This window comes from Hippopotamus amphibius, chromosome 4 (assembly GCF_030028045.1).
Source record: "Hippopotamus amphibius kiboko isolate mHipAmp2 chromosome 4, mHipAmp2.hap2, whole genome shotgun sequence".
Taxonomy (NCBI): domain Eukaryota; kingdom Metazoa; phylum Chordata; class Mammalia; order Artiodactyla; family Hippopotamidae; genus Hippopotamus; species Hippopotamus amphibius.
The window spans coordinates 73,182,768-73,205,191 of NC_080189.1; the positions used below are offsets into that span (position 1 = coordinate 73,182,768).

Below are 22,424 nucleotides of genomic sequence, written 5' to 3' on the forward strand. Positions count from 1 at the left end.
CTGGTGTAGTTACTTCAAAGTAAGAAAACTTTCTCAAGAAATTAATACCCAGTTCTATGCTCAAAAAGGAAGTAGAGAATACAGCTTCTGCCTCCTATCAAGTCATCATCTAAGTAGAGAGATAATCTTTCCTTAAATGAAATATCTCACATGTTTACACTCATGTGAGAGAAAGATACAGAACATTTTATATATACTCATCATTGGAATATTTTTATTTAAGTCAATAAATACTGACCCATTTCTTTATGGTAAATAGAGAAAATATTTATCTAACTTACAGCTAATAGTATGCCTTTGTTTTAATATTAATAAAAAATTTGCATTTTAAATATTTACTTTGTTCTACACGCTGTCATTCTGTATTTGCTGTCTATAGTTATTGTATGCAAAATTGTGAAGGAGATAATGCTCATAGATATCTCTAGCTATCATGACCAAGGACCCCACACCATCTACTTTCTGAATGCTTTTTGTCACCAAACATTATTTACCACCAATGGCTAAGTCTGTGCCTGAGGCTGATAAATACTTATCATTATGTTCTTTTTCCTTGTCCTCACTGGGTCCCAACTCTTCCTTTCAAAGTTTATCTGTTCTCTGCCTCAAGTTCTTATAGCTCTACATACTAACTGCTTATCTAATTAGGTCAATTTATTTGATAAAAGGCCATATAAATATGCAATCGAATAGGAGAAATATCAATATATTTTAAAGGTTCTTAATACCTTTAAAGAATGATGTGTATATTTCAGGTAATATCAGTGGTTATAGGTGAAGTGACTTCAGTTAGCGGATCCTCTAGGACACTCTCTCAATCAATCCATATATATGCAGTGCACTCTTGGTTGCATTTGATTTACTTGGTCTGCAGTTTTTCACTATTTAGACAATCAGAAATCTTACCTCTACAGCAATATCTCCAGCTTTTCCTTGGTGAGGAATTTCATATGCCTCCATCTGTCGCTTTGTGAGTCGTACTAACTTTTCAGCTAGCTCCCTCCAGCCTTTTCCAAGCTTGACAGCTGAGGTCAAAATAGCAGCCTCTTGGACGAGATGTGCTACTAACCCTTGGCAATCAATCTTCAGCAGAGCCTGTAGCAACAATTGCATGTCATAATTAAAAGCAACTAATTTGAGATTTTTCTATAAATTAAATTCGTCATTACATATTCTGGAATCTGGCATCCTTGTTTTCACCACACATATATATGAATTTTCTAAAATTCAAAGAGTTGATTTACTTTTAAGCAAATCCAACAAGCAAAGTACAGAGGACACAGCTAGACCAAAATTAGGGGAGATTTAGGACTAACTCATTCACTAATTATAGGGCCTTGGGTAACACATTTAACTAATATGTTTCTTAATATCCTTAATTACAAAAGGAGGAAGTTGAATTATCCACTTCCAAATATTCCCTGAGGTTCTAGCAGTTAATAATTTATCAACCCAGGGATGATTATTCACTATACAAACAGTAATTTCTTTACCAGAGAACTGGCTACAGAATTTCTATTGAGTGAGCACACAGTTGCTGATAAACATTATTATATTTTTTATCAAAATGTGATTTAAAACTTCCCAGAATCATCTGTATTGCATAAAAATGAGACCCTCCAACAACCTTGAACAAAGCTATTGATATTTATGACTTTAAAAAAAATTAACTCTCTCCCTTCACCACCAATGTCATTATGCTAAATTTAAATCACAGGGTATCAAATATAAAACACTTAGGTTTCAACAATGCAAAATGGAAAACGTTCAGACTCTTTCTTTCTTCCTTAATTAAGCATCTGAGCTTTGTCAGTCAAGCATGTTACAAACAAGTCTATGAGTTTCTCTTTTGCCCTGAATATATTTTTAAAGTATGAGATTAGATTTATCTACATCTGTTTTCTGTTCAAATAAAAATGTTTGATAGCTCCTCATCATTTAATGGCACTTAAAAGCTTTATCTATATTATGAAACAATAAAAAAATGAATGACCAAGTAAGGCAACTATTAAAGTCCACAGAGTGGTCATTCTCACGGAAGCATTAGGAGAACTACCCATGGTCTCTATACCTAGACTATATTTATCCATAAATTTGTGGTGAGGAGTTATAACCTGAGAGAGAAGCAGCGCTGAGCCAGCAGGCCCCTGAAGGTGCTTTTAGTAAACTGTGCAGTGGGTTTAGCTTATCCTAGTTCCTTGTTTTAAGGAAAAGAAATTTGCACTTAGAGTTATAAAACCTGAGTTTAAAATCCAACTTCACATTTACTCCTAAAGTATAGGACTTACAATAAATCAAAAAATGTCTCTATTTAATGATTTTTAAAATGGATATGATGGTAATACTACCCCATCTAAGCTCCTATAATCAATATGAAAATTGAATTAGATGCTGAAGTGTTTACAGTTTCAAGTTCCAAATTACATAAGGACAGTCAGTCTTAATGTGTAGAGATGAATAAGGGGTTTATAACCCACATTCTTTATAAGCTCTTTTCCAGCTGCCCCAAGCTGGAATCCCAAGTACACAATCCAAGAAAAAGTACACTTACTACACAAATATAGTTTCAAGAGGTAGCCACTATACAATATGCTTCATCATCTTGTCAGATAGCCAGGCCTTAGCTCTTTCCATTCAGAAATTCAGAAGCCTCCACTGAGTCACAGTATGCAATTTTAGGAATTTCATAATTAAAAACTCCCTTGAATGAGCTCTCCACCAGCACTGTCTAGTTAGTTACCAAAGCTACTCAGTTACCACACACCAACATAGATCAGATGTAACCAGGCTTAGAACTTTCAGACCATCTGGCCAATATAAACTTTTTGCCACTAAGAGAAACAAGAAAGCAATTTTCAATTGAAACTCATGGGTCCAAGCTGAACATGAGCTATGAGAGGTAATGAGCTATTGCAAAATGCATGTGCAGCTTCAACCAGGTAGATCCAACAATGATTGTATGTGGCCCAGATTAGAAGAGAATGTAGCATACCATCATAAAACCACCTACTTAACAACTGGATATTGGGCTTTAAAAATTCACCCCTCTCCGTATCACTGTAGAATCATAAAAATAATTGAAGAAGAGGGATTGTTTTATATATATAGTTCTTTATTATATAAATTATTGTTAACATCACAGAATAAATTCCTCTCCCAAAATTTCTCTCCCCCTTTTGCACTTTGATTAAAACTTTGGTTCTCTACATGAACCTGCCTCATCTACATGAACCACTCATCTCTTACAGGGCACCAGCTTTGCACAGTTATAATGATATTTAGTACACACCAACACACATACTCAAACAAATATTTTTACACACACACACACACACACACTGTTAATAATTCTGTTTCAGGAAAACATAGTGGTTTTAGGTGTGGTTTTGGAACCAAAAAATTTTCAAATCCCATCTCTGATACTAACTGTCAGATCTTGGGCAAGTCGCCTAACCTCCCAAGACTCAGTTTCCTCTATTTGAAGGTGAAGATACTAACTAGACTTACCCCACATAGTGGTTAAAATGGCTAAATGAGAGAGCATGTATAGAGTATTAGGCAGAGTGCCAAACACATAGAGAACCCTAGAGGAGTGGTATATATCATTATTATTATTTATACAGTCTCTTTTTAGCCATTTTTACAAATACGCTCTTGATTTTTTTTTTACTTTTATAAAATACCGAATTTCCACATTTAAGGCAAAACAGTTCTTCATCTTTTTTATAGCTCTCTGCTGAGCCTTACACTGGGGTGAATGTTACATTGGAAAAAAAAAAAAAGGATTCTGAGAGTCCTATTAAAACATGAAGATTAAGAAGAGAATTAACAATATCATTTTTGTGTTACAAGGCACTGCACACAGAAGATGAATATTAAATTGCTAAAGTTAAGGACACTGGTGATATGTCTAAAAAACACTAAAAAGTGAACCTATAGCAATGGCCAAGTTAACTAGTTTTGTTTCAGTTTGCTCTTATTTACTTTCATGTAATTGGAACTTCTCTGATATTTTAAGAGCTATCTAAATATTTGAGAGAGGAACAGAAGGGATCTCTTAACTGTTATGTTCTAGCACAAACAGAATCTTTAATCTTCCATTAAAGGATGATCCTAGGGGGTCTAGTTTCTGGGAAAATCACAACTGAATGTCAAATCTAAGAAACTAGTTATATGATCTTGTAGGCAAAGCTCTATATTTGCCGTAAAGTAACTTCAATTTACTTGAGACTGCTGAGAATTTTGTAACTACTCTCATATGTTTCCTCACAAATACTGCCAAGTTAATAAAGTTCTCTATGGTAAATAAATACTGTGATCAAGAAATACTCACCACAGTAAGTTCATAAAGAAACTTTCTGGTATTTCGATCTGTATGACAATCTTCCTTTAACTTCTTTACAACACAAGAAACTTTTTCTGATTCTTTGTCTGCTTGTATTCGATCCAAATCTTCCAGTGCCAGATGTGAGTACCCCAGGACATCAGCTAAAACTTTCCAATCATGAACTTTTTCTGACACCAAGGTCAATACCACTGAGTAGATGTAAGTCAGTTTTTTAAGAGGCAGGGTAATTTGTTCAAGAAGATTCCTGGTTGTGAAGATATTATCTGACATAGACATTACTTGTTCCTTTGCAATCACCTTGATATTTTTGCAATGTAAAAGTCCAATCTTACCTCTCAGGACTCCCACATACCATTCTTTCACTTTGGACTGTCCAATGGCTTTTATTTTACCTTCCCCAAGAAGAGCTACTGTGTCCCCTTTGAAATATTCAAGTAAGTAGTCAATTTTGCTTTGTCTTAGCACTGTCTTCAGGGTTACCCCAAAGTTGGTAAAGTTCAATTTTTTGTCTTGAAATGTAGGATGTTTAACATACACTGTTGGTAATAAAGGAGCAGATTTCATTTCCTTCTCCTGAAAATCACCTGGCAGATTTGAGAGCCTTTTTAGGTTTGGGGCTGGATCAGGTGTTGTAATAAAGAACTGTGTAACTGGTCTACCATTGGGAGGCTCTATCTGAACACGGAAAACAAATAAGTGCATTTCTCTGGAGTCAACTAAAGAGAATAAAAATTGTTGATGAACTACTTGACCTGATTGCAACTGCTTTTGTTTAATTTCTTTTTGTTTTCCTTCGGCCTTTACTTCAAAATCACAATCACATGAAAAGACAGAAATACTTAAATCTTGTAGCTTTTCAAGTAAGAAGGAGTGCTTCCCCCAGAGCTGAAACACAACTGGAGATGTGTTGTGTTTTCTATCCTTCTTAATATCAGAGATTGTAAGCTTTCCTGGCAAATAACTATGTCCACAAACTGTGAAAATAGCAGTGAAACTGGGATGGATATATTTGGGCCCATATATTCCAATTGAGATGCTTTTGTGGATATAATTCCAAATGGTGGCAGCCGGTGACTGAGTACTTTTAGTTTGTGCAGCAACCACTAGATACATCACATGACTCAAGTCTACTAGCTTGACCTGGATGGTGTCTTTATAAATGTAGCAGTTGTTTAATATTTTGAAAGGGCCTTCTTTACCCAAGCTGTGTAAACACACCATTTCTGTCATGACTTGGCTGAAAGGATCCTTTTTCACTTCAGCCCCGATTTTCATCTCTAGCAAAATGGCTTCCATTGTGTTAAGGTTACTTAACATGATTTCCAACAGTGGGCTCACAGTGCATGAAAGATCATGGTTAAGCATTTGTGGAGGATCTAGAAAAGCCCTTAGAGATACCTCTTGGAATTCTCCCACAGCTACGTGGCCTTGGGGCACATGAACAGTGATATCTGATTCAGGTAATTGTACTGACCCTCCTTGGTGGTTTAATTTACAAACTATTGTAGTCTCTGCAATTTGTGTTTGGGACCATCCAGGACTCTGACTAATTGTATTCAAATCTAAGCAGGAGCGGGCCAGTTGTCGTTGACTTAACCAAGCCATTTTATAAGCCTCTCGATCATTTTGAAGCCATTCTAAGTCTTGTTCTAAGATCTGGTCAGAGTTATGTATATCCTGATGGGCATGTGCTGTGTCATCTAAAATGTCCAGAAGTTCTGAAACACTTTTAGATCTTCCAGATTTCCTTGAGGAAGACTGCCTAAGCAATTGATGCACGTGAAGTTCATCACCAGAGGAATCAAAAGAATTTCCAGTTTTTATTTCTCGGAAAAAAAGAAAAGGATCTTCCTTCAAGATGGAAATATTATCTCTCTTCTGGTTATTTCTTAGCTGAGTTATGTCATCCAAAAATGGATTAGACGCAGACAGTTCATTCCAGAATGGGTTCGTAGCACTGGAAGCATTATTGCCATGAAGTGGAAAATCATCTGGCCATTCGAGAGGCAAACCTGGGTCTGGACATTCTTGTTATTTAAGCAAAAACAAAGCAAAACAAAGATGAAGTGGCCTTCTAAGACACAACCAAGATTAATTTTTATTATAGCTTAAAAACTCAAGAGTTTTTATTTGCTTATAATTACTACAAAATTAATGCTAAATTTGGTCAAATTTTCATGCTGTAAGGAAAGAGAAATTGTTCTACTGAGTTACTTTGACCGTATGAAATGTTACTTTATCTTAAGACATTATGATTCATAAACAAATAAATGTTTAAAATTTAGATAATGATCATTTAACACATCTTTTTGAAAATGACCCAGACAACTTACACCTGTGCCTTGTTTTATATTTAATTTTCATGAGAGAATTCCTCTGAACAAACAGAATAATTTAGTCAATTGTCCAGATTTTTCTAAACATTGAATGGTTGGTCTCATTACATCTAGATTGTTTATTTAATGTTTTTCTTTTCTGATAATATTCAATATATGAAAAATATCAAATACATCTGTGAACAGCTAAAATATTTTTTTAAAAAATAATATGCAAACTAAAAAATCATGCATTTCTTAGATTATTTTCTGACAACTCTGTATTGATAAATTTTAACAACGTTGAATTTTTTCCATAAAAAATGAACATTTCATGAAAATAAACATTGAAAAAATAGACCACCAGTATATTTACTACTTGAAGGAATTCACTGAGCTTTTTCAAGTTTAAAATGGTAAAGAAAAGGCTTATTACCACTATAAAATGGAAACACGTGGTTACTTTGGAAAGTCCATATTTTAAGAATCAACAACACATTAAAATACTTATATGTCAACTATAATGAATTGCTATATATCTCAAAAATACTGAAGTTTTTTTATGTTTAGAGCAACTTATACTCGGTCATTTTGCAATAAATTTGATAATGATTCTGTGGACGTTGTGAAGCTGATGTTACTTTAGAGAAAATGAAAGCTAAAATAGAAAAATGAGTTCAAGTAAGCTTTCAGACATTTTTGTTTAGTATATAGAGAACTATACACTGATTGAAATGTATTGATTGAATACAATTGAAATGAGTTTTAAGTGACATATATTAAAAATCAGAAGACACATTTTGAAAAATAAATGTTGCATTTCTTTTATTTTTATACTTTTCTTCAAATCCAGTACCATCAAACTCTCTTAAAGCTTACTTTTCCTCTGAGAATCTGCTCAATTCTTTTATACTAGATTTATTAGCTCTCTCCAACCTTCAGAGATCTCTTTAACCCCCAAATTCATTATATTTACTGCATATACCACTCATTTAATAATGAATTTTTGCCTCTTCATAAGTTATTGTAATCTGTTGGTTGTCTATTTTATTTTTATCTTTTTAATGATAGTGTAAGTATTTCTACGATAAAGTTGGAATTTTACAATTCTTTTCATATTTTCTAGCACTTTTCAGAGGCAGTCCTCCAATAATTAGTGGTGATAGATGAAAAAAATTACAATAATTATAAATTCCTGTACCTGTAATATTGCAATTTTTTGAGGATTTTCGGGCTTCCATGTCAAACAAATTTCCTTCAGACCTACTTTGTGAAATTCCTCCAGACCAAAAATGGGTTTTTTAACTGGTTAACATTATTCCACCTACAAAATAAGTATAATATATATGTGTGTAAATATATATATATATATATTACTTGTAAGAATACATAAACAGGTTGGCATAGAAACCAAACTCAAAGTAATCCACATTTTTAAATAGAAAACTGTATATAAAAATACTCTACATAAGTCCTCTACTTCTCATAGGATGCTGGACTAGATATCCTGAAACAGATATTAGTACTCCGTTGAAAAACACTCAGATCCTGGATTAATACCAACAAGTAAACCTAGAAATGCATTAGTGATCCCATAAAAAAAGTAATAATGAAAGGATAACAAAAAGAATAGTAAGTTGAAACTTCAATTAATAGGCATTTCTTGTTTAGTGATTGGAAGACTAAAAATCACAAAACTAGAAATTCTCCCCAAATCCTTCTATACATTCAAAGCAGTTCAAGAAAAATCACATATTATGTATATGTGTTTGTAACTTAGGCTACTTTAAAAATTCTGTGGAAAAGCAGAGGGCTATTCAAGACAATCCAGAAGAACATGATAGAAGTGATGTGTGCTGCCAGATATCAGTATTTCTTATAAGTACGTGCTAAGTAAGATAATGCGGATTTGGAACAGAAATAGACTAAGGACACAAATACCCCTAGAAATAGATCCAGCTTCACACAAAAACTTAATATATGACAGAGTTAGCCAGGCAGAGCAGTGTGTAAATAGATTACTCAATAAAGAGTGATGGTACAATTGGTTGTCCATGCTGAAAAAAACTACATTGGTCATACACAAAAATCTATTCTAAGAAATTTAAAGACCAAAAAGCAAAACTTAAAAATAGAGTCTAAGGAATTATCTTTAGGCTTTCTGGAAATACAGAATTTCTCAAGCAAAGCACAAACACAAAATGCAAACCTTAAAAAAAAAGAATGAGAAATCCTATATATCAAAGGACATTCTTTACAAAATGTAAAACCACAAGCCAAAAACTGGGAGAAGATATTTTCATCATATATGACTGAAGAAGAAAAAAGAATTAGATTCCAAAGTACATTGAAGACTCCTACAAATCAATCAGCAAAACAAAAACGTTACAGAAAAATTTGAAAAGAGATCTGAATAAGCATTTCTCATAAAAAGTAAGCACTAATGATCTCTAAATATATTAAAAGATCCTCAATTTATCAGTAATCAGGGAAATGCTAAAAGATACCACATAAGATACAATGACCAACCATCAGATTTGCAAAAGTTTTAAAATCTGGCAACACTAATTATTGGCAGAGACAAGAAACAAAGGGAACTTTTATACACACCTAGTGAAAGTGTCAATAAGTACAACCACTTAGAAATCACTCTGGTATTATCTAGGAAAGATGCTTACAGCCTAGTACCCAGCAATTTCAATTCTAGTTATTTGTTCTAGTAAAACCTTACATATGTACATCAGAAGATATATATAAGAATTTTCATTACATATTTACAAAAAGTCGGAATCAAACAAAATATCCTTTGCCATATTAATGGATAAATTGTGGTGTTTTAATACAATGGAGTATCATGCAACTATGAAAACAGATGAATTACAAGTAAAAGTATCTAGGGAAGAGGAATCAAGATGGCAGACTGGGGGATGTAGAATTTGCCTCTCCTCACAATTACATCAAGAATACATCTACAGAGAAGAATCAAGATGGCGGAGTAGGAGGACGTGCACTCACTCCCTCTTGCAAGAGCACCAGAATTACAACTAACTGCTGAACAATCATTGACAGAAAGACACTGGAACTCACCAAAAAAACCCACTCCACATCCAGAGACAAAGGAGAATCTGCAATGAGACAGTAGGAGGGGTGCAACTGTGTTAAAATCAAATCCCATAAATGCTGGGTGGGTGACTCACAAGCTGGAGAACAGTTATACTGCAGAAGTCCTGAGGGTTCTGAGCCCCACGTCAGGCTTCCTAACCTGGGGGTCCAGCAATGGGAGAAGGAATCCTCAGAGAATCAGACTTTGAAAGCCAGTGGGATTTGATTGCAGGACCTCCACAGGACTGCGGAAAATAGAGACTCCACTCTTGGAGGACACATAAAAAAGTGTGCTCACCAGGACCCCAGGGGGAAGGAGCAGTGACCCCATAGGAGACTGAAACAGACTTACCTGCTGGTGTTGGAGGGTTGGCTGCAGAGGTGGGGGGCAGCTGTGACTCACCAAGGAGACAGGGGCACTGGCGGCAGGGGTTCTGAGAAGTGCTCATTGGCATGAGCCCTCCCAGAGTCCACCAGTAGCCCCACCAAAGAGCCTGTAAGCTCCAGTGCTGGGGAGCCTCAGGCCAAAGGACCACCAGGGTGGGAACACAGCCCCACCCATAGGCAGACAAGCAGATTAAAGCGTCACTGAGCTCCACCCACCAAATCAGATTAAAGTTTTACTGAGCTCTGCTCACCCAGCCCAACCCACCATCAGTCCCTCCCATCAGGAAGCACCCACAAGCCTCCTAGACAGCTTCCTCCACAAGAGGGCAGACAGCAGAATCAAGCAGTATCAGCACCATTTCATCTTGTGGAACTGAAATTCACAGCCACAGAAAGACAGAGAAAATGAAAAGGCAAAAGACTTTGTACCAGTTGAAGGGACAAGAAAAAACACCAGAAAGACAACTAAATGAAGAGGAGATAGGCACTCTTCCAGAAAAAGAATTCAGAATAATGATGATGAAGATGATCCATGACTTTGAAAAAAGACTGGATGCAAAGATGGAAAAGTTGCAAGAAAAGTTTACCAAAGACTTAGAAGAATTAAAGAACAAACAAACAGAAATATGCAACGTGATAACTGAAATGAAAAATACACTAGAAGGAAACAATAGCAGATTAACTGAGGCAGAAGGGCAAAAAAGTGACCTGGAAGACAGAATGGTGATAATCATTAATGCGGAAAAGAATAAGGAAGAAAGAATGAAAAGAACTGTAGACAGCCTAAGAGACCTCTGGGACAATGTTAAATGCACCAACATTCGCATTATAGGGGTCCCAGAAGGAAAAGAGAGAGAGAAAGGACCCGAGAAAATACTGGAAGAGATTATACTTGAAAACTTCCCTAACATGGGAAAGGAAATAGCTACCCAAGTCCAGGAAGCACAGAGAGTCCCAGGCAGGATAAAGCCAAGGAGAAACATGCCAAGACATATAGTAATCAAATTGACAAAAATTAAAGACAGAGAAAAGTTGTTAAAAGCAACAAGTGAAAAATGACAACATACAGGGGAACTCCCATCAGGTTAACAGCTGATTGCTCAGCAGAAACTCTGCAAGCCAGAAGGGAGTGGCATGATATATTTCAAGTGATGAAAGGGAAGAACCTACAACCAAGAATAATCTACCCAGCAAGGATCTCATTCAGATTCAATATAGAAATCAAAAGCTTTACAGACAAGCAACAGCTAAGAGAATTCAGAACCACCAAACCAGCCCTGCAACAAATGCTAAAGGAACTTGCCTAAGTGGGAAACATAAGAGAAGAAAAGGACCTACAGAAACAAAAACAAAACAATTAAGAAAATGGTAATAGGAATATACATCTTGATAATTACCTTGAATGTAAATGGACTAAATGCACCAAGCAAAAGACAAAGACTGGCTGAATGGATACAAAAACAAGACCCATTTATATGCTGTCTCCAAGAGACCCACTTCAGACCTAGGGACACATACAGACTGAAAGTGAGAGGATGGAAAAAGATATTCCATGCAAATGGAAATCAAAAGAAAGCTGGAGTAGCAATACTCATATCAGATAAAATAGACTTTAAAATAAAAAGTGTTGCAAGAGACAAGAAAGGACACTATATAAAGATCAAGGGATCAATCCAAGAAGAAGAGATAACAATTATAAATACCTATTCACCCAATATAGGAGCACCTCAATACAAAGGCAAATGCTAACAACTATGAAAGAGGAAATTGACAGTAACACAGTAATAGTGGGGGATTTTAACACCCCGCTTACACCAATAGACAGATCATCCACACAGAAAATTAATAAGGAAACACAAGCTTTAAATGACACAATAAATCAGCTGGATTTAATAGATATCTATAGGACATTACATCCAAAAACAGCAGATTACACATTCTTCTCAAGTGCACACTGAACATTCTCCAGGATAGATCACATTTTCAGTCATAAATCAAGCCTTGGTAAACTCAAGAAAACTGAAATCGTATCAAGCATCTTTTCTGACCATAATGCTATGAGATTAGAAAACAATTACAGAAAAAAAACTGTAAAAAGCACAAACACATGGAGGCTAAACAATATGCTACTAAATAACAAATGGATCACTGAAGAAATCAGAGAGGAAATCAAAAAATACCTAGAGACAAACGACAATGAAAACACAATGATCCAAAACCTATGGGATGCAGCAAAGGCAGTTCTAAGAGGGAAGTTTATAGCAATACAATCCTACCTTAAGAAACAAGAAAAATCCTAAATAAACAATCTAAACTTACATCAAAAGAAGCTAGAGAAAGAAGAGCAAACAAAACACAAAGTTGGTAGATGGAGAGAAATCATACAGATCAGAGCAGAAATAAATGAAATAGAAACAAAGAAACAAATAGCAAAAATCAATAAAACTAAAAGCTGGTTCTTTGAGAAGATAAATAAAATTGATAAACCTCTAGCAAGACTCATCAAGAAAAAGAGGGAGAGGACTCAAATCAATAAAATTAGAAAGGAAACAGGAGAAGTTACAACGGACACTGCAGAAATAAAAAGCACCATAAGACATTACTACAAGCCAACTACATGGCAATAAAATGGACAACCTGGATGAAATGGACAGATTCTTAGAAAGGTATAAGCTTCCAAGACTGAATCAGGAAGAAATAGAAAATATGAACAGACCAATCACAAGTAATGAAATTGAAACTGGGATTAAAAATCTCCCAACAAACAAAAGTCCAGGACCAGATGGATTCACAGGTGAATTTTATCAAACATTTAGAGAAGAGTTAACACCCATCCTTCTCAAACTCTTGCAAAACATTGCAGAAGAAGGAACACTCCCAAACACATTTTATGAAGCCACCATCACCCTGATACCAAAACCAGACAAAGATACTACAAAAAAAGAAAACTACAGATCAATATCATTGATGAATTTAGATGCAAAAATCCTCAACAAAATACTAGCCAACAGAATCCAACAATACATTAAAAGGATCATACACCATGATCAAGTGGGGTTTATCCTCGGAATGCAAGGTTTCTTCAGTATACACATATCAATCAATGTGATACACCATATTAACAAACTGAAGGATAAAAACCACATGATCACCTCAATGATGTGGAAAAAGCTTTTGACAAAATTCAACACCCACTTATGATAGAAACTCTCCAGAAGGTTGGCATAGAGGGAACCTACCTCAACATAAAAAAGGCCATATATGACAAACCCACAGAAAACATCATTCTCAATGTTGAAAAACTGAAAGCATTCCCTCTAAGATCAGGAACAAGACAAGGATGTCCACTGTCACCACTACTATTCAACATAGTTTTGGAAGTCCTTGCCACAGGAATCAGAGAAGGAAAACAAATAAAAGGAATCCAAATTGGAAAAGAAGAAGTAAAACTGTCACCGTTCGCAGATGACATGGCACTATACATAGAAAATCCTAAAGATGCCACCAGGAAACTACTTGAGCTAATCAATGAATTTGGTAAAGTTGCAGGATACAAAATTAACACACAAAAATCTCTTGCATTTCTATACAGTAACAATGAAAGATCAGAAAAAGAAATTAAGGAAACAATCTCATTCACCATTGCAACAAAAAGAATAAAATACCTAGGAATAAACCTAAACAAGGAGGTAAAAGACCTGCACTCAGAAAATTATAAGACACTAATGAAAGAAGTCAAAGGAGACACAAACAGATGGAGGGACATACCATGTTCTTGGATTGGAAGAATCAACATTGTGAAAATGACCATACCACCCAAAGCAATTTACAGATTCAATGCAATCCTGATCAAATTACCAATGGCATTTTTCACAGAACTAGAACAAGAAATTTTACGATTTGTATGGAAACACAAAAGACCCCGAATAGCGAAAGCAATCTTGAGAAGGAAAGACAGAGTTGGTGGAATCAGGCTTTCTGACTTCAGGCTATACTACAAGGCTACAGTGATCAAGACAGTATGGTACTGGCACAAAAACAGAAATATAGACCAGTGGAACAGGATAGAAAGCCCAGAGATAAACTACAGTCAACTAATCTATGACAAAGGAGGCAAGGATATACAATGGAGAAAAGGCAGCCTTTTCAATAAGTTTTGCTGGGAAAACTGCACAGCTGCATGTAAAAGAATGAAATTAGAACACTTCCTAACACCATACACAAAAATAAACTCCAAATGGATTAAAGACCTAAATGTAAGGCCAGACACTATAAAACTCCTAGAGGAAAACATAGGAAGAACACGCTTCAACATAAATCACAGCAAGATCTTTTTTGATCCACCCCCAGAGTAATGGAAATAAAAACAAAAATAAATAAGTGGGACCTAATGAAACTCCACAGATTCTGCACAGCAAAGGAAACTATAAGCAAGATGAAAAGACAACCCTCAGAATGGGAAAAAATATTTGCAAATGAATCAACAGACAAAGGATTTATCTCCAAAATATATAAACAGTTTATCCGGGTCAATACCAAAAAAACAAACAACCCAATGAAAAAATGGACAGAAGACCTAAATAGGCACTTCTCCAAAGAAGACATACAGACAGCCAAGAGGCACATGAAAAGCTGCTCAATATCACTAATTCTTAGAGAAATGCAAATCAAAACTACAATGAGGTATCACCCCACACTGGTTAGAATTGGCATCATCAGAAAATCTACAAACAGTAAATGCTGGAGAGGGTGCGGACAAAAGGGAATGCTTTTCCACTGCTGGTGGGAATGTAAATTGATACAGCCACTATGGAGAACAGTATGGAGGCTCCTTGTAAAACTAAAAATAGAACTACCATATGACCCAGCAATCCCACTACTCGGCATGTACCCTTAGAACACCATAATTCAAAAAGACACATGCACTCCAGTGTTCATTGCAGCACTATTTACAATAGCCAGGACATGGAAGCAACCTAAATGTCCATCATCAGATGAATGGATAAAGAAGATATGGTACATATATACAATGGAATATTACTCAGCTGTAAAAAGCAATGAAACCAGGACATTTTTAGAGACATGAATGGACCCAGAGACTGTCATACAGAGTGAAGTGTGTCAGAAAGAGAAAAACAATATCATATATTAACACATATATGCGGACTATAGAAAAATGGTACAAATCAACCGGTTTGCAAGGCAGAAATAGAGACCCAGATATAGAGAACAAACATATGGACACCAAGTGGGCAAAGTGGGGATGGTTGGGGGGGAATGAATTGGGAGATTGGGATACCAAATTGTACACTCTACATATATGCAATTTATTGTAAAAAATTAAAAATTAAAAAGAAAAAAAGAATACATCTACAAATGGAACAATTCTCACAGAGCACCTGCTGAACACTAGCAGAAGATCTTGGACACCTAAAAGGAAAAGAAACATCTCCATGCAACTGGGTAGGACAAGAGAAAGAAAAGAAAAGAAAAGAAAAGAGGAAACAGGAAGGGACCAGCACCTCTGGTGGGAAACTGAAAGTGAGGAGAGGTTCCAGGACACAGAAAAGTCCATTCATGGCAGGGAAATCAACTGGGGCAGAAAGGGACTTTCATGGGATCAGAGGGAAATCCAGCAACCTGTCTGTGGAAGGCAGGACAAAGTAACAACTGTGCACATGGTCTGTGCCACTGCCCCATGCACCCCAGCCCGAGTTGTGTGTCTCCTGGTATGGAGGGGGCTGGGTGTTGGAAAGTGGGGTTTGGAGAATGTGCCCAGGGATGGGACAGCTGCTGGCTGTGAAGAGACAGCCTAAGGAGATAGGAATAAGGAGCTCCACAACTGGGAAAGTATTCCAAAGAAGCCCAGTGCACTACAGAAGCAAGGCACCATTGCTTACTGGCACAAAAGGGGTGGGGCTGCCACTGCATCCCCTTCCCCACCTGCGGTCCCCTAGCCTCCATGGGCACAGGGAGGGGTACCCATCTGAGCAAGCTTGCCCACCCCTCAAGCCAAGCCTTCCTCCACCCACACAGGCTCCAGAGTCCTGAGCTCTTTGCAGGCTCTGGGGTCCTGAGTGCCACCACTGTCAAAGCCTCCTTGAACTGTGCATGGGGTCCAAGCCAAAGTCTCCTCCAGGATCAGCCCTGGGCACCCCATCCTGAGACACAAAGCTGCCAATGCTGGCAGGGATTGAGTGCTAAAGTGTGGGGTTAGGAGAGTGGATCTGGGGAGAGGACTGCTATTGGCTGAGCAAAGACAACTTGAGGGGATGGGAGCTTTTTGTTTTTAATTTTGTTTCATTCCATTGTTGTTGCTTTTTGCTTTTTCAAATTATTTTTATTTTTTACCTATTTTTATTTTCTTTATGGCTTTTTGGGTTTTTTTTGTTTTACATTTTTTAATATGCACTTTTAATTTTTCTATTTTTACTTTACTTTTTTGTAGTTTTCTGTTTTTTCCTTGTTCCTATGTGGGTTTTTTTTTTTTTTTTTGATAATTTTTTGTGTTTGTTTAATGTTTTCTTTGTTTCATTTAGCTTGCTTTTTGTTTTTTGTTCTGTTTTTTGCTTCTTGTTTTTGCCAGTTTTATTTTTATTGCTTTTGTTTTGAGGATCTTTTGTTTGTTAGGTTGATCTCTTGATTTTTTTCTTCTTTTTTCTTTTTCATTTGGTTTTGCTTTTATCACTTGTCTTGGGTTTTGTTTGTTTTCTTTTCCTCTTTTCTTCTTCTTTTTTTTTTTTTTTCTTTTCTGGCCATGCCACATGACTTGTGGGGTCTTGGTTCCCCAGTCAGGGGTTGGGCCTGAACCTCCAGAGGGAAGAGCACCAAGTGCAAGAAGCTGGAACGCCAGAGAATACCCGGCCCCAGGGAATATTAATCAGTGTGACCTCTCCAGAAGGTCTCCATGTTGACACAAAGACCTGCTCCACCAAACTGCCTGCAGGCCCCACATGAAGGAAACAGCAAAATAAGAACACAGTCCCACCCATAAGTAGACAGGCTACCTAAAGTCATACTAAACTCACAGACACCCTCACACACACCACCTGACATGGCCCTGTCCATCAGAAGGACAAGACTCAGCTCCACCTACCAGAGTGTAGGCACCAGTCCATCCCACCAGGAAGCCTCTACAAGCCCCTGAACCAACGTCACCCACTGGGGGCAGACACCAGAAGCAAGAGGAACTATGACTCTGAAGCCTGCAGAAAGGAAACTACAAACACATTAAGTGAGACAAATGAGATGACAGAGAAATATGTCATAGATAAAGAAGCAAGGTAAAAATCCACAAGACCAAATAAAGGAATAGGAAATAGGTAATCTACCTGAAAAAGAATTCAGAGTAATGATTGTAAAGATGAGCCAAGATCTCAGAAACAGAATGGAGGCATGGATTGAGAAGATACAAGAAATATTTAACAAGGACCTAAAAGAGCTAAAAAAGAAAAAAAAGAGTGATGAACAATACAATAACTGTAATGAAAAACACACTGGAAGGAATCAATAGCAGAATCACTGAGGCAGAAGAACAAATAAGAGAGCTGGAAGATATAATGCTGGATCTAGAAACAATAAATGCTGTAGAGGGTGTGGAGAAAAAGGAACCCTTCTGCTCTGTTGGTGGGAATGTAAATTGGTACAGCCACTATGGAAAACACTACGGAGGTTCCTTGAAAAATTAAAAATAGAATGACCATATGACCTAGCAGTCCCACTCCTGGGCATATACCCTGAGAAAACCATAATCCAAAAAGAAACATGGACCACAACGTTCATTGCAGCACTATTTACAATAGCCAGGACATGGAAGCAACACAAATGCCCATCAACAGATGAATGGATAAAGAAGATGTGGCACATATATACAAAGGAATATTACTCAGTCATAAAAAGGAATGAAACTGAGTTATTTATAGTGAAATGGATGGACCTAGAGTCTGTCATACAGAGTGCAGTAAGCCAGAAGGAGAAAAATAAATACTGTATGCTAACTCATATATATGGAATCTAAAAAAATGGTTATGATGAACTATGTGACAGGGCAACAATAAAGATGCAGCTGTAGAGAACAGACTTGAGGACGTGGGATGGGGGCAAAGGGGAAGCTGGGATGAAGTGAGAGAGTAGCATTGACATATATACACTACCAACTGTAAAACAGATAGCTAGTGGGAAGCTGCTGCATAACACAGGGAAATCAACTTGATGATTGGTGATGACTTAGAGGGGTGGGATAGGGACAGTGGGAAGGAGCCACAGGAGGAAGGGGATATGGGGATATATGTATAAATACAGATGATTCACTTTGTTGTACAGCAGAAACTGGCACAATAGTATAAAGCAATGATACTCCAATAAAGAGCTTAAAAAGAAAAAGATAGAATGGTGGAAAAAACTGCCACATAGCAGAATAAAGAAAAAAGAATGAAAATAAATGAGGACAGTCTCAGAGACTTCCGGGACAACAGTAAACACACCAACATTTGAATTATAGGGGTCCCAAAAGAAGAATAGAAAGAGAAAGGGTCTGAGAAAATATTTGAAGAGATTAGAGTTGAAAATTTCCCTAACATAAGAAAGGAAATAGTCACTCAAGTTTGAGAAGCACAGAGTCCCATACAGGATAATCCCAAGGAGAAACATGCTGAGACACATATTAAACTAACAAAAATTAAATATAAAGAAAAAATATTAAAAGCAGAAAGGGAAAAGCAACAAATAAAATACAAGGGAATCCCCATAAGGTTATCAGCTGATTTTTCAGCAGAAACTCTGCAGAAGGGAGGGGCAAGATATATTCAAAATGATGAAAGGGAAAAACCTACAACCAAGATTACTCTACCCAGCAAGGAACTCATTCAGATTTGATGGAGAAATCAAAAGCTTTATAGACAAGCAAAAGCTAAGAATATTCAGCACCACCAAATCAGCTTTGCAACAAATGCTAAAGGAACTTCTCTAGGAGAGAAATACAAGAGAAGAAAAAGATCTACAAAAACAAACCAAAATAATTCAGAGAATGGTAATAGGAACATACATATCGATAATTATTTTAAATGTAAATGGATTAAATGCTCCAACCAAAAGATACAGACTGGCTGAATGGATACAAAAGCAAGACTGATATACATATATATATACTGTTTATGAGAGACCCATTTCAGACCTAGGGACACATACAGACTGAACATGAGGAGATGAAAAAATATATATTCCATGCAAATGGAAATCAAAAGAAAGCTGGAGTAGCAATACTCATATCAGATAAAATAGACTTTAAAATAAAAAATGTTACACGAGACAGGAAGGAGACTACATAATGATCAAGGGATCATTTCAAGAAGAAGATATAACAATTGTAAATACATATGCTCCTAACCTAGGAGCACCTCAATACACAAAGCAAATGCTAACAGCCATTAAAGGGGAAATTGACAGTAACACAATAATACTGGGGGATTTTAACACTCCAGTCACACAAAGGGACAGATCATCCAGATGGAAAATTAATAAGGAAACAGAGCCTTAAATGATACATTAGAACAGACTTAGTTGATAATTATAGGATATTCCATCCAAAAGCAGCAGAATACACTTTCTTCTCAAGTGCACATGGAATATTCTCTAGGATACATCACATCTTGGGTCACAAATAAAGCCTTGGTAAATTTAAGAAAATTGAAATCATAGCAAGCATCTTTTCCAACCACAGCACTATGAGATTAGAAATAAATTACAGAAAAAAACTGCAAAAAACACAAACACATGGAGGCTAAACCATACACTACTAAATAACCAATGGATCACTGAAGAAATCAAAGAGGAATTAAAAAAAAAAAACTAGAAACAAATGACAATGAAAACATGACACCCCCAAACTTTAGGGATGCAGCAAAAGCAGTTCTAAGAGGCAAGTTTATAGCAATAAAATCCCACCTCAAGAATTTTTCAAATAAGAAATAGCTCAAATAAACAACCTAATCTTACATCTAAAGCAAGCAGAGAAAGAAGAACAAATGAAACCCAAAGTTAGTAGAAGGAAAAAAATCATAAAGATCACAGCAGAAATAAATGAAATAGAAATGAAGAAAACAATAGCAAAGATCAATAAAACTAAGAGCTTGTTCTTTGAGATAAACAAAATTGAGAAACCTTTCACCAGACTCATCAAGAAAAAAAGGGAGAGGACTCAAATCAATAAAAATAGAAATGAAAAAGGAGAAGTTACAATCGACACTGAAGAAATACAAAGGATCATAAGAGACTACTACAAGAAACTATATGCCCCTCAAAAATGGACAACCTGGAAGAAATGGACAAATTCTTAGGAAAGGTACAATCTTCTAAGACTAAACCAGGCATAAATAGAAAATATAAACAGACCAATCACAAGTAATGAAATTGAAACTGATTAAAAATCTTCCAGCAAACAAAAGTCCAGGACCAGATGGCTTCACAGGTGAATTCTATCAAACATTTAGAGAAGAGCTAACACCTATCCTTCTCAATCTCTTCCAAAAAATTGCAGAGAGGGGAACAATCCAAACCTCATTCTATGATGCCACCATCACCCTGATACCAAAACCAGACAAAGATGTCACAAAAAAGAAAATTACAAGCCACCACTGAGGAACAAAGACGCAAAAAGCCTCAACAAAATACTAGCAAAGAGAATCCAACACATTAAAAGGGTCATACACCACGATCAAGTGGAATTTATCCCAGGGATAAAGGATACTTCAGTATACACAAATCAATCAATGTGATATACCATATTAACAAATTGAAGAATAAAAAGCATATGATCATCTCAATAGATGCAGAAAAAGCTTTTGACAAAATTCAACACCCATTTATGATGAAAACTCTCCAGAGAGTGGGCATAGAAGGAAACTACCTCAACATAATAAAAGCCATATATGACAAACCAAAAGCCAACATCATTCTAAATGGTGAAAAACTGAAAGAATTCCCTCTAAGAACAGGAACAAGACAAAGGTGCCCACTCTCACCATTATTATTCAACATAGTTTTGGAAGTTTTAGCCACAGAAATCAGGGAAGAAAAGGAAATAAAAGGAATCCAAATTGGAAAAGAAGAATTAAAATTGCTGCTTTTTGCAGATGACATGATATTATACTTAGAAAACTAAAGAAGCTACCAGAAAACTGCTGGCACTAATCAATGAATTTAGTAAAGTAGGATACAAGATTAATGCACAGAAATCTCTTGCATTCCTAAACACTAACAATGAAAAAGCAGAAAAAGAAATTAAGGAAACACTCCCATTTACCACTGCAATAAAAAGAATAAAATACCTAGGAATAAACCTACCTAAGGAGGCAAAAGACCTGTATGCAGAAGACTATAAGACATTGATGAAAGAAATCAAAGATGATACAATCAGATGGAGAGATATACCATGTTTTTGGATTGGAAGAATCAACATTGTGAAAATGAGTATACTACCCAAAGCAATCTACAGATAAACTGCAATCCCTAACTAATTACCAATGGCATTTTTTCACAGAACTAAAACAAGAAATTTTACAATTTTTATGGAAATGCAAAAGAGCCTGAATAGCCAAAGCAATCTTGAGAAGGAAAAATGGAGCTGGAGGAATCAGGCGCCCTGACTTTAGACTATACTACAAGGCTACAGTGATCAAGACAGTATTGTACTGGCACAAAAACAGAAATATAAATCAATGTAACAGGATAGAGACCCCAGAGATAAACCCACGCACATATGGGCACCTTATCTTTGACAAAGGAGGCAAGAATATACAATGGAAAAAAGACAGCCTCTTCAATAAGTGGTGCTGGGAAAACTGGACAGCTACATGTAAAAGAATGAAATTAAAACACTTCCTAACACCATACACAAAAATAAACTCAAAATGGGTTAAAGATCTAAATGTAAGGCCAGACAGTATAAAACTCTTACAGGAAAACATACAAAGAACACTCTATGACATAAGTCAAAGCAAGATCCTTTTTGACCCACCTCCTAGAATAATGGAAATAAAAACAAAAATGAATAAATGGGACCTAATAAAACTTAAAAGCTTTTATACAGCAAAAGAAATCATAAACAAGACAAAAAGACAACCCTCAGAATGGGAGAAAATATTTGCCAATGAAGCAACGGACAAAGGATTAATCTGCAAAATATACAAGCAGCTCATGCATTTCAATATAAAAAAAACAAACAACCGAATCCAAAAATGGGGGAAAGATCTAAATAGACATTTCTCCAAAGAAGA

General features: G+C 36.1%; 1 protein-coding gene across 3 annotated transcripts in view; it reads right to left on the reverse strand.

Annotated features, from left to right (window-relative positions):
- Nucleotides 1-22,424, reverse strand: part of MACC1 (MET transcriptional regulator MACC1) — a 77,363-nt gene that overhangs the window by 20,945 nt on the left and 33,994 nt on the right. For 2 of the 3 annotated variants that reach the window (XR_009053307.1, XM_057732951.1), the window contains exons 2-4: nt 7,865-7,987; nt 4,334-6,375; nt 907-1,095 (exon numbers count right to left, since the gene is read on the reverse strand). Coding sequence is in view for 2 of the 3 variants with exons in the window: in XM_057732951.1 (XP_057588934.1) it covers nt 907-1,095; nt 4,334-6,375; nt 7,865-7,904 (2,271 nt within the window). In the remaining variant the exon portion in view is untranslated. Of the gene's footprint in view, nt 1-906; nt 1,096-4,333; nt 6,376-7,864; nt 7,988-9,750; nt 9,776-22,424 lie in introns of those variants that run through there. The other variant, XM_057732952.1, reaches the window with a different exon arrangement.